The sequence below is a fragment of the Pipistrellus kuhlii genome, unplaced genomic scaffold (genome assembly GCF_014108245.1).
Source record: "Pipistrellus kuhlii isolate mPipKuh1 unplaced genomic scaffold, mPipKuh1.p scaffold_m20_p_22, whole genome shotgun sequence".
Lineage (NCBI taxonomy): Eukaryota > Metazoa > Chordata > Mammalia > Chiroptera > Vespertilionidae > Pipistrellus > Pipistrellus kuhlii.
The window spans coordinates 11,913,935-11,926,157 of record NW_023425521.1 but is presented as its reverse complement, the minus strand read 5'-3'; the positions used below and the strand labels follow the sequence as shown (position 1 = coordinate 11,926,157).

The 12,223-nt window shown below is 38.4% G+C and overlaps 1 protein-coding gene across 4 annotated transcripts in view; it reads right to left on the bottom strand.

The window, feature by feature from the left end:
• USP32 (ubiquitin specific peptidase 32) overlaps positions 1-12,223 on the bottom strand; it is a 109,865-nt gene that overhangs the window by 50,666 nt on the left and 46,976 nt on the right. For 2 of the 4 annotated variants that reach the window (XM_036450826.2, XM_036450828.2), the window contains exons 6-7: positions 5,972-6,103; positions 3,060-3,167 (exon numbers count right to left, since the gene is read on the bottom strand). In XM_036450826.2, coding sequence (XP_036306719.1) covers positions 3,060-3,167; positions 5,972-6,103 — 240 coding nt within the window. The remainder of the gene's footprint in view (positions 1-3,059; positions 3,168-5,971; positions 6,104-12,223) is intronic. The other 2 variants (XM_045586405.1, XM_045586404.1) reach the window with 2 other exon arrangements.

Sequence of the window (12,223 nt, the reverse complement as noted above, 5' to 3'; positions counted from 1 at the left end):
CTTCAATTAAATTTATATATATGTACTAGAGGTCCGATGCACGAAAATTCATGCAAGAGGGCTATCTTTCCCCTGGCTGCCAGCACTGGCTTTCTTCCAGCACCTAGGACCCAGATTTCCCTCCTCCGGCCACCAGCAGACGCCCTGGACTCGGGCTGGCTTCCCTCTGGCCCTGCCTTCATTAGGAAGGATATCCGGAATACATCCGGTCTAATTAGCATATTACCCTTTTATTATAATAGATAAGGATTAGAAATATAAGCAATTTGCTAATTAACTCCAAATTAATCACTATTTTGTTAACTTTCATTGGTCCATTAGCAAAGAACTTTAAAAGTTTTTTTAAAATATATTTTTATTGACTTCAGAGAGGAAATGAGAGGGAGAGATAGAAACATCAATGATGAGAATCATTGATCGGCTGCCTCCTGCATGCCTCCTACTGGGGATTGAGCCCACAACTCAGGCATGTACCCTGGACCAGAATTGAACTCCGGACCCTTCTGTCCATAGGCCAACACTCTATCCACTGAGCCAAACCAGCTAGGATTTAAAAAAGTTTCTAAGTTCATACATAATTAAGATCAAGTGAGAAACAAAAAATTTACCCTCACTTTTTAACATTAGCACTTTCTTTTTTGTTAACCTTCACCTAGGATATTTTTCCACCGATTTTTAGAGAGTGGAAGAGATGGGAAGAGACAGAGAGAGAGAAACATCAATGTGAAAGAGACACATTGGTTGGTTGCCTCCTGCACGCTCCTCAACCAGGGCTGGGGAATAGAGCCTGAAACCAAGGTACATACCCTTGACTGCAATCAAACCCATGACCCGTTAGTCCACAGGCAGATGCTCTACCAACTGAGCAAAACTGATCAGAGCAGTAGTTGGCAAACCACAGCTCTTGAGCCACATGCGGCACTTTGGCCCCTTGAGTGTGGCTCTTCCACAAAATACCGCGGCCTGGGCGAGTCTATTTTGAAGAAGTGGCATTAGAAGTAGTTTAAGTTTAAAAAATTTGGCTCTCAAAAGAAATTTCAATCATTGTACTGTTGATATTTGGCTCTGTTGACTAATGAGTTTGCCGATCACTGAACTAGGGCAATATTAGCACTTTAATGGGAACAAATAATTATATATAATAAAGAGCTAATATGCTAATTAGACTGAACAACCGAACTATCTTCCAGACAACCTTCAAGACAAAGCTGGGGCTGTGAGGGGCTGCAAGGGCAAGCCAAAGCAGCCAGGGCTCTAAGGGCCAAGCCCCTTGCACAAATTTCATACATGGGGCATCTAGTCTGTATACTTGCAGATCAAACTATTGGTATATCAGCATGAAAAAAAAAAACAACCCAAAACAGAAACCTAAGTTTTTAAGATTTAGTAATAATTTATTTCATACACCCCCAAAATTATTATGCTGTTTAAGTGCATTATAAATATTACTGAAGGTCAAAATAGTCAAACAGCACACTTAAAATAGACAACATAAATAAGCTGTATTTTAGAAAGACACAGAGATAATAACCTTAGTAAATATTAGGTACCAATTAAATATAAATTGCAGCATTTTGTGAAATATGGTTAAGATTTAATAATGTAATATGCTTATAAATTATACTATAACATTTTAGCTAGATTTAAATGACCAATTTAGTATTTAATAAAACTGTGTTTGGATCATAAATTTCACTTCGCTATTAAAATATTTATACAAGTCACAGAAAATGAGTTGTACTTCCAATTATGCAAGGCACTGAATTCTCTATATAAGCTACCAGAAAATATTTCCTCGGGGGGGGAAAAAAAGAAAATATTTTTTAAACATTTACGTTTTCAAATATATTATGGCTGAATAGTTTCTTTATCATGAACTGTAAATCATCAGGAAAATCAACCCCATCTATAATATATATATATAAAATGCTAAGTCACCGTCTGACCATCTGGCCGGTACCTATGACACGCACTGACCACCAAGGGGCAGACGCTCAACACAGGAGCTGCCGAGTTGCAGTGACTTGGCAGCAACGGTTCTCGGGTAACACACCCCAGAACTAGAGAGGGAGCCCAATTCCTCATGGGGCTGCGCATTTCCATGATTCCACCTTTCCACTTTCCGCTGTGGGTTATGTTGTTCCTGGGGCATTGTTGGCCCTCAATCTGGTTTATTGCAAACTTGCATTTGCGTTCCACACCCTATACAACAGCAACTTTGCAGAGTGCCCTCTTGCACTTTGGGACCCCTCGGGGGATGTCAGTGAGCCAGTTTCAACCCGATCCCCACAGGCCAGGCCTAGAGATCCCAACTGACGGAGGGACCCCCACTCACTCCACAGATGCCCATGGTGCCACCCAGTCCTGCCCCATCAGTCACCATTTGGGATTGCCTGCATTAGTCCCTGCACCAGAGCCAGTGCTGCAAGCTGGAAGATCCCAACGTGAGTTTTCTTCCTTTCCCCCTTCCTCTCCCTCTGCTCCCCCCCACCCCCCAGCTCCTCTTTCACTACTCTGCAGACACCCTTTGAGCCATGGTGCTGCCCCAGGAATTCTAATTAATTTCCTTTTAATGTGCCCAAATCCCTACAGAAGGGCCACTAGTTATTTAAAAAAAAAAAAAATACATTTTATTGATTTTGTACAGAGAGGAAGGGAGAGAGATAGAGAGTTAGAAACATCGATGAGAGAGAGTCATCGATCAGCTGCCTCTTGCACACCCCCTACTGGGGATATGCCAGCAACCAAGGTTCATGCCCTTGACCAGAATAGAACCTGGGACCCTTCAGTCCCCAAGCCGACGCTCTATCCATTGAGCCAAACCAGTCTCGGTGGGCCACTAGTTATTAATAACAAAGATACCAAACTACTCCGCAATGCAAAAGAATAGATCATTAAATCCTTAGAATGACTTAAATAAAATCTCAACATGAGATTCCTATATGCTAATTTGGTAAAGTGGTGAAAATTCACAAACCTAATCCACAGTTGATTTTACATGGAAGAATACTAATTTTTTTACTATATACTTGCAAATTTTGTGACAATGTTTAACTTACATTTTTGTCTTTCAGCCAGGGGTCCCCTGCAACAGGCTGACAACCCACAGGATATCTCCTTAAAATCTATGTGATTGTCACGATTTTCATCAAAAGCATTAAACAAACCTGTAAAATAGGAAAAGACACCATAAATCACAGTGAACAAACTTCCTAATGTTATAACACTAGAGGCCCGGTGCATGAAATTCGTGCACAGGGGTGTGTGTCCCTCAGCGCAGTCTGCACCCTCACCAATCTGGGAATCCTCAAGGGCAGTCAGACATCCCTTTCACAATTTAGGACTGCGGGCTCCCAACTGCTCGCCTGTCTGCCTTGCTGATTGCCCCTAACTGCTTCTGCCTGCCAGCCTGCTCACCCCCTAACCACTCCCCTGCTAGCCTAATTCATGCCTAATTGCCCTCCCCTGCAGGCTTGGATCCCCCCAACTGCTCTCCCCTGCAGACCTGGTCCCCCCCCAACTGCTCTCCCCTGAAGACCTGGTCCTCCCCCAACTGCTCTCCCTTGTAGGCCTGGTTCCCCCCACAACTGTGCCCTTCCCTGCTGGCCCAGTTGCCCTCAACTGCCCTTCTTTCCAGGCCTGGTCCCTCCCAACTGCCCTCCCCTGCTCGCCACCTTGTGGTGATCATCTTTGACCACATGGGGGCAGCAATCTTGTGTGGAGTGATGATCAATTTGCATATTACTTTTATTAGATAAGGATAGAGGCCTGGTGCACAAGTGGGGGCCAGCTGGTTTGCCCTAAAGGGTGTCCCAGATCAAGATTGGGGTTCCCTTGGGGCATGGAGCGGTCTTGGCGAGGGGCCTGGCTTGGCGGGAGGCAGGACCACCTCCTCACGCGAGGGCCTCTAGTATGCACATAAATTAAACTCTTCTTGCCCTCTGAGATTCTTCAGTTTGTTCCATGTTTCTATGCCTCTGGTTCTATTTTACTCATCAGTTTATCTTGTTCATTTATTTTTATTTTTAACACGCTGTTATTAATAAGCTTCTATAAAGCTCTTCCATGACATGAAGAAAAATAACACATTATATTAAGAGAAAGAATATAGCGCAGTCTTGTTTGTTCTATGTAATCCTTTATGAGTACTTAAATTTCAGAAAAAAGGGGATTTATAATTCAATCCTGTGGTTTTTAAATATTTTATAAAAGATAAAAATAAAATTATTTTGATTTAAAATGAAATGACTTAGCCCTAACCAGCGTGGCTCAGTGGATAGAGAGTCGGCCTGTGGACTGAAAGGTCCCAGATTCAATTCTGGTCAAGGACATGTACCTTGGTTGTGGGCACATCCCAGTGCAGGAGGCAGCTGATCGATGTTTCCCTCTCATCGATATTTCTAACTATCCCTCTCCCTTCCTCTCTGTAAGAAAATCAATAGAATATATTTTTTTTAAATATAAAATGATTTATCAAATTCTCCAACTTAAAAAAGGTAAAAACAGTTATACTCTTGAACTGGGTGAAAGCCCAGGACCTTATCAGTTTTGGCTCTCTTAACAAGTACTTCTGAGGTACCCTAGAAATCTGAAGAATACAGATTCTATATCCAAGAATTAATTCCATACCCTCAGTTTAAAGAGTAGAAAACTGAACAAAACTCAGAAGGGGGTTCCCAAAAGTAAGAAGTTTAAAAAGGTCAGAAGCAGAATCCAAATATTCAAGATTCCAAATATGATTTTGTGTGATATCACCTACAATTACTCTTTGTATCCCTAATGTTTTAAAAAAAAGTCATAGCCTGCCTGGCTGGTGTGGTTCAGTTGTTGAGTATCAACCCATGCACCAATAGGTTGCTAGTTTTATTCCTGGTCAGATTGTGGGTTCAATCCTTGGGGGGGTGAGGGGGGGAAGCATGCAAGAGGCAGCCAATCAATATATGTTTCTTTCTCCTTCTCCCTTCCAATAAAAACATATATATTTTTAGAAAGTCATAGTAATGGAAAGTTTAGAGCTGTCCAGTAGTTTCTTAATTTTTAAAAATATATATTTTATATATATATTTTTACAGAGAGGAAGAGAGAGGGATAGAGTTAGAAACATAGATCAGCTGCCTCTTGCACAACCCCTACTGGGGATGTGCCCGCAACCAAGGTACATGCCCTTGATCGGAATCGAACCTGGTACCCCTCAGTCCACAGGCTGACGTTCTATCCACTTAGCCAAATGGTCTTGGCTGTTTCTTAATTTCTTTTGGTAGTTGGGGTGGGGGAGGATACTGGAAACTGCTTATGTAAAAGGGAAAAAAAATAGAGGCACTCGAATAAAGGAAGAAGTGGTGCTAATAAAAAACCTTGGTCCTGGTTGGTGTGGTTCAGTAGTTACAGAATCAGCTCTGCCACTGAAGGATCATGGGGTCGATTCAAGTCAAGGGCACATACCTGGGTTCACTCCCAGGCCCCAGTTGAAGCATCTGCAGGACGCAACCAGTTGATGTATCTCTCTTGCATCTATGTTTTTATCTCTCTCTCTCCTCGCCTTCCCTCCCTCCTTTTCATTCTCTGAAAAGCAATGAAAAAAGTATCCTCATCTGAGGATTAACAAAAAACATACAAACAAAACAAAGCAAAAACCTGGAGCTCTGCCCATTCAGGGGCCGTCACCCTAATCCCTGGTACCAGCTACTAAGGTACCTCATTGCAGTACAGCTTCTTAGCCACTGACTGGTCAAACTTATTTATGAAGATATTCAGGTGAAGAAAGCCAATTTATGCAAGGTCACATAGGTAGAACAGGATGCTCAAAACTACAATCTTAATTCCCATTTTAGTTTTTTTCCACTAAACTCTGCTATTTGCAAGAAACTTTTAGAGTTATCTCCTTTTAGAGTTCAGATGTAGTGGTTAATAATGAGAAGGGCTCAAATCTGTTTACCAAAAAAACATTTGTAGAAAAGAAAATGATTCCTACCTTCACTTAGAGATGGACGAATAGGTGGTGAAACCAACGGGCCAAATGTCTCTAAGTCAAATCGTCCAGTCCGAGATTGAGCCTTCAGCGACCAATAACGTTTCTCCAGATCAATGATGTCTGATTCCTCCACTAAGAGCCATAGCAAACAAGATTATAAAACCTCCCAGTCTTCTCTTCTGGGCAGTTTATCTTAATAATATAACTTTCTAGGATATATTTTAATTTCCCAACTTAATTGCTAAAAAAAAAATCTATCTAAAACAAAATTCTGAAACACAAATACATTTTATCTAAAATAGCATAAAAAGTAAATTCAAATAAACATAAAAGAGGTTTTAAAATAAAAAATTACTTTTGCAATTGCCCATTTAGTAGATTGATTAAATCCAATATATAGAATAAATAACTGAAACTTTTCTTTTTGGGTTCCCATACCTTTTTTATCTGTACTTATTTTTTATCAGTTTCAATCTCTATCTGGGATTTAAATCTCTATCCACATACATATTCTCTCTATTATAAACATTCTAAGAGCAGAATCCATGTCTGATTCATCCTGTCAATTTGGTTACTATTTACAAAGTCAATATTTATTAAATGAAAAATATTAAGGAAATGAAAAAGAGTACAATAAAAGATATTATAAGTAACAACCTCAATAATGATAGCACAGTTAGAGGATTTATGATGTGACAAGTTATAGGAGCATCATGAAAACATGAACATTTTTATTTCCTCACTCAACAGAAGGTATGCTTTTTTAAAACTACAGATTTTTAAAAATCTAACCATGGTTATAGTTTATATGTGCTTTCCCCCTCTTCAAGGTACTAAAGTATTTCTGATTAATTGATGTTTACAAAATACACTAAATTAGAACAGAAAAATCACCCCAATTGCACCTCAATTTTTTACCTTAATCTCCTTAAAAAACACAATTTCTTTACTGAAGTAGAAATGTTGGAAGACAAGTAAAACATACTTAAAGGGGAAAAATGATCAGATTGGTCCCAGTTACTATTAAAACCATGCTTTAGAGTTCCCTTTTAAACTCACATTAACTATTCATTTTGGGTTACAGACTGCAGTTCATTAATTAAATATCTGCCAAAAACAAACTATGGTAAATGATATGTACTATATTATTATTACTCAAACACTTTGAATGAATTGACAGCTGAACACTTCTGAGAAGAGGGAAGGCAGCTAACCTTATTTTCACTTAAAGAGGTAATAATTGCAGTAGTTGCTCTATTTGCAATTCATAAAACTACACCTAAAACATCTACACTGATAAAAGCAGAGGTGGTCCTCGTGCTCTTGCGTGTAGACCTCATGCTGCCACAATATGGCCGGCAGTGAAGTGCAGTTGTGGGCGATCAGTCCAGTATGGGAGGGCAGTTGGGGGCAAGTAGGCCTGCAGGGAAGGGAAGTTGGGGGGGGGGGGGTACCAGGTCTGCAGGGGAGAGCAGTTAGGTGCTACCAGGCCGGCAGGGGAGGGCAGTTGGGGGCGATCAGGCTGGCAGGGGAGCAGTTAGGCATCAATCAGGCCAGCAGAGGAGCAGTTAGAGGGTGATCAGGCTGGCAGGCAGAAGAGGTTAGGGGCAATCAGGCAGGCGAGTGGCTAGGAGCCAGAAGTCCCAGATTGTGAGAGGGATGTCTGACTGCTGATTTAGGCCCGATCCCACAGGGATTCCATAGGGATTGGGCCTAAACCAGTAGTCAGACACCCCCCAAAGGGTCCTAGATTGAAGAGGGTGCAGGCTGGGCTGAGGGACACAGCCCCATGCATAAATTTCGTGCACTGGGCCTCTAGTATATATAAACTATATAGGAATCAATTTATTACCTATCTATAGGTATACTATTTTCTGGTTCACAACCGCAGCATATAATATTCCTAACATTCTAAACAGTTCTTGGCCTGCACACTGGGCCATCCTACTCAAGTCCCACCTTGTCAGAGGCTCCAGCTGCAGAAAAAAACTCTTTTTTAATGTCAGAATTTTATTCTATTTTTTAAAAAGCCAGGCAAAATGTCCAAGTGTTTTCAAACAGTCAACAGTTGCTCAACATTTTTGAGGAAATAACTTTCTCAAAATCAATGACTTTCTAAGAGGTACTTAAAATAGCTGTAAGCCTTACATAATTTACAACAAAATAAGAGGATAAACAAGGAGGGACATGCAGATGTACTAGTGGCTTATGGGTAAGAATCACTAAAGTACTTTCTTCGTATTCAAAGTTTTTAACACTACAAACTAAAATGTGACAAGGGAATACAATAATATACATATTTTTAGTTGAGATAATAAATGCTAAAATAGAGACAATGTAAATTTGAATTAGATATGAAAAAGAAAAATTATCAAAATTAGTTATATGGCCCTAAAATTAGCCCAAAATACTATATTAATTACCTGAGAATCCAGTTTCTATTACTACAAGGAATCACTGAGGTAGCAGGCTTATTGACTCTTATGATATATTTTATGAAAACTTCAAAAACTCTTTCTTAGTATATAGCTAAATTCTATGAAAAAATATGATAAACATTAAGGAAAATTAACTCTGTTATTAAAATATAGTTCTTAAAAATCATAGTTATTCTATTATTTATTTCACTGTAGGTAAAGGACAATCATTCAATGATCTTGCCTGGATCAAATGAAATTAATTATTGAAGAGAAATAAAAAATAATCATTTGTGCCAGGACCAGTTTGGCTCAGTGGATAGAGCGTCGGCCTGTGGACTGAAAGGTCCCAGGTTCGATTCCGGTCAAGGGCATGTACCTTGGTTGTGGGAACATCCCCAGTAGGGGGTGTGCAAGAGGCAGCTGGTCGATGTTTCTATCTAATCCACGTTTCTAACTCTCTATCCCTCTCAATTCCTCTCTGTGAAAAATCAATAAAATATATATTAAAAAAAAATCATTTGTGAGTATCGCAAGGGAAAAAGAAACTGGAAAAATGGATCTGCAAGATTCTCTGCAATCTGAAGACAATGGCTCAACAACCACCACAACTGCCACATAACCAAATCTTTTTATCTGCAATTACAAGCTATTAATAAAAGATTAAAGAATAAAATGACTGTATGTCAATTAACTGTCTTTAGGTCCTAAAACAGTAATAAGCATGCACTTTGGGATTCAAACATTCTAATTTTGACAACTATTGGTCGTTTGTTCTTCAGGAAATTTAACTTCTCATAGTCTTGGTTGCCTCATTTTCAGAATGGAGAAGAAATGAAAGATGAAATAAGATAATGTACACAGAGTATAGTGCCTCCTCTAGAAAGTACCCAATCTGCATGTGGTAAATTGGAACCTTCCACAGAGCAAAGTATTTGGGGGGGAGGGGGGCGGGTAAAGAGGGAGCAAAAGTACAGGAACTATAATAAAAAATCATTTAATATTCTGCAAATATGTAATAAGAGCATATTATTATTATGTGTCTGACAAAAACTATAGATATGATTGCGAACGAAACAACTATGTTTAGATTCTAATAAAAATAAAAATAAAAATAAAAATAGGTCATTTTAATCTAATGTGGAAAGTACAATGAGGGAAGAGACCCAGGGTTCTCAGGGAGCACATGAACAACTAGACCCTGGAGTCTTGCAGAGGCAAAAGAGTATTTACAAAAAGTCTGTAGACATGTAATAAATAATAGGACAGAAAAACAAACAAAATTGTGTGTTCTCTTATAATTCAAACACAAGAATAACTTATACAAGGACCTATACCATGGACCCAACATAAAAGACAAAAAACAAAAAAGAACTTTATTTTTCAGGGAGTGACAAAAAAAGATGACAGGCATTTCAACCTAGAACTAGGCAGAATATAGGCATTTCAAAGGTTAGCATCTAAAGGATGAGCCTTCAAACTCAAGAAGAGAGCTGCCAGATTGTATTTGGCTAAGACTATTCATGTTCAATAACAGGGGATGGAAACACTGGTCTAAGTATGTAAAATGAATTACATTTTGAATTTATAGTCTGTGTCTCCAAACTCCAACAATATGTGGAGCTAAATAACTGCAAAAACATATAGGGAAAGGGTATGCCAAGAAAAAGCCAAATACTAGGGTTTGGTCTTAGACTATTCTCTCATATATGAAAAAAAGAGAATGAATTAATACCTGTTCCAACCTATTTCAAACATTTAGTTATATAGAACACATTTATGCCTATCTGTATGTTCTCTGATCCTGAACATCATCATCAAGATGTTCAGCATTGCCTGGCAGGTGTGGCTCAATGGTAGAGCATCGACCTATGAAACAGAAGGTCAGTTTGATTCCTGGTCAGGGCATATGGCAGGGTTACAAGCTCGATCCCCAGTAATGGGTGGGCAGGAGGCAGCCAATCAATGATTCTCTCTAATCTTTGTTATTTCTCTCCCTCTCCCTCTACCTTCTGCTCTGAAATCAATAAAAAATTTTTTTTAAATAAGTTCAGCACTATTGCAAACATTGTCTATGTCTCTCTCCACTATAAATGGCTTTAAAAATTGACTTGTCATTAAAAACAGTCTATACTTGACCAAAAAAATTTCTTAGAAAACTAATCTTAGGTATTTAAATAGCAAATTATGATAGACAAATATAACCATCTTGATAAACATTTGGTAAAGATCTATTCAAGCATAAAAACTTGAACTTTGGGCAAAAATTCTAATTCAATTTCTTAAATTTAAATAAAAGGTAAGATTATAATAGTTTGAAACTTGCAGTTCTGAAAATGTACTTGCCATGACAAAATCTAAAATCTTGTGTAAGTCAAATCAGTTAATTATTCTAACTCTATATTGAATACAAATAGCTCCTCAATTTCATTTGTGATTTACAAAAGAGAATAAAATTTGATTAAATTATGGCAATATGTTCAATTTACTGTGACTTCAAATTTCACTTTATAATTATATGTGCAAAATAATTAAAGGCACCTGCATTCTGACAAATATTACTTACAAGTGAAATATTGTAACCCATTTATATTTCCTGGATAACTTGGCTCATTACACAAATTTAAATAGTCACTGATGCAGTAAAATAAATATTTTCTGTCTACTTATAAATTAGTTAATAACAGTCTCTATTTTTATCACAGGTTTCCACTTTCCTGAAACATTATTTGAAAAGTATAAAGTAGCAAATATGCTTTGAGTCGAAGAGCCTACAAAGATGCCAGTAGGGAACTGCTTAGACAAAAACTGAGAGTTTATAAATGATAAATTAGTCATCAGAATGTAAACCTGCCAGAATTTCTATAAGATGTTTAGCAATAATTCTGATTTTGTGATAATGTTCTCATAGAAAGGCACACTAAGAAAGTAGCCATTTGCTGAAGCCAGTAGCAAATTGAGTTTCTGCTGAACTAGTTTATTCTATGATAGTTCATTTTTATAAATTATAAAAGAAAACAAACTAGCAAGAAAAACTTTCCACAGATGTAGAAGAATTCATTTTTGCACTGGTCTACAGCCTTTTGTTAGAAATTGTCTGCTCCCAAAACAATTAGTCTCTAGAAACAGTGGGTGAAACTCACTGACATTCACAAGCCAAATATGTTTTCAATAATCCAAGAGGACACATATTCATTGTAAAGCACTTATTCTATACTAGAGGCTCAGTGCACGAAATTCGTGCACAGAGGTGTGTGTGTCCCTAAACTCAGCCTGCACCCTCTCCAATCTGGAACCCCTCAAGGAATGTCTGACTGCTGGATGTCCCACCAGGATGGGGCCTAACTGCTTCTATTAGGTCTAGTAATAATTAATGTTGTTTTCTAATACTTTTTTAAATCGAATTTATTTAAACAATACAACAAAATTTAATCAATATAGTTGCCGTTGTTTTCTACTACTTGTGCCCAACGCTCAGAAAGCATTTTAATCCCTCTGTTGTAAAATTCTTGTGATTTTGATGCAAAAAATTCGGTCAATGCGTTTTTGAGGCATTCTTCATTATTAAATTTTTTTCCAAGAAGAAAGTTTTGCAAAGAACGAAACAAATGGTAATCAGAAGGGGCAATATCAGGAGAATATGCAGGTTGAGGTAGAACTTCCCATTCCAACTGGCGCAGTTTTTCAGCAGTGATTCTTGCAGTATGCGGTCGTGCGTTATCGTGGTGAAGAATTATGCCCTTCCGATTAATCAGCGCGGGTTCTTTTTCTCTTAAAGCTTGGGCTAACCTTTCCAATTGGGCACTATACACTGCACTTGTAATGGTTTGGTTAG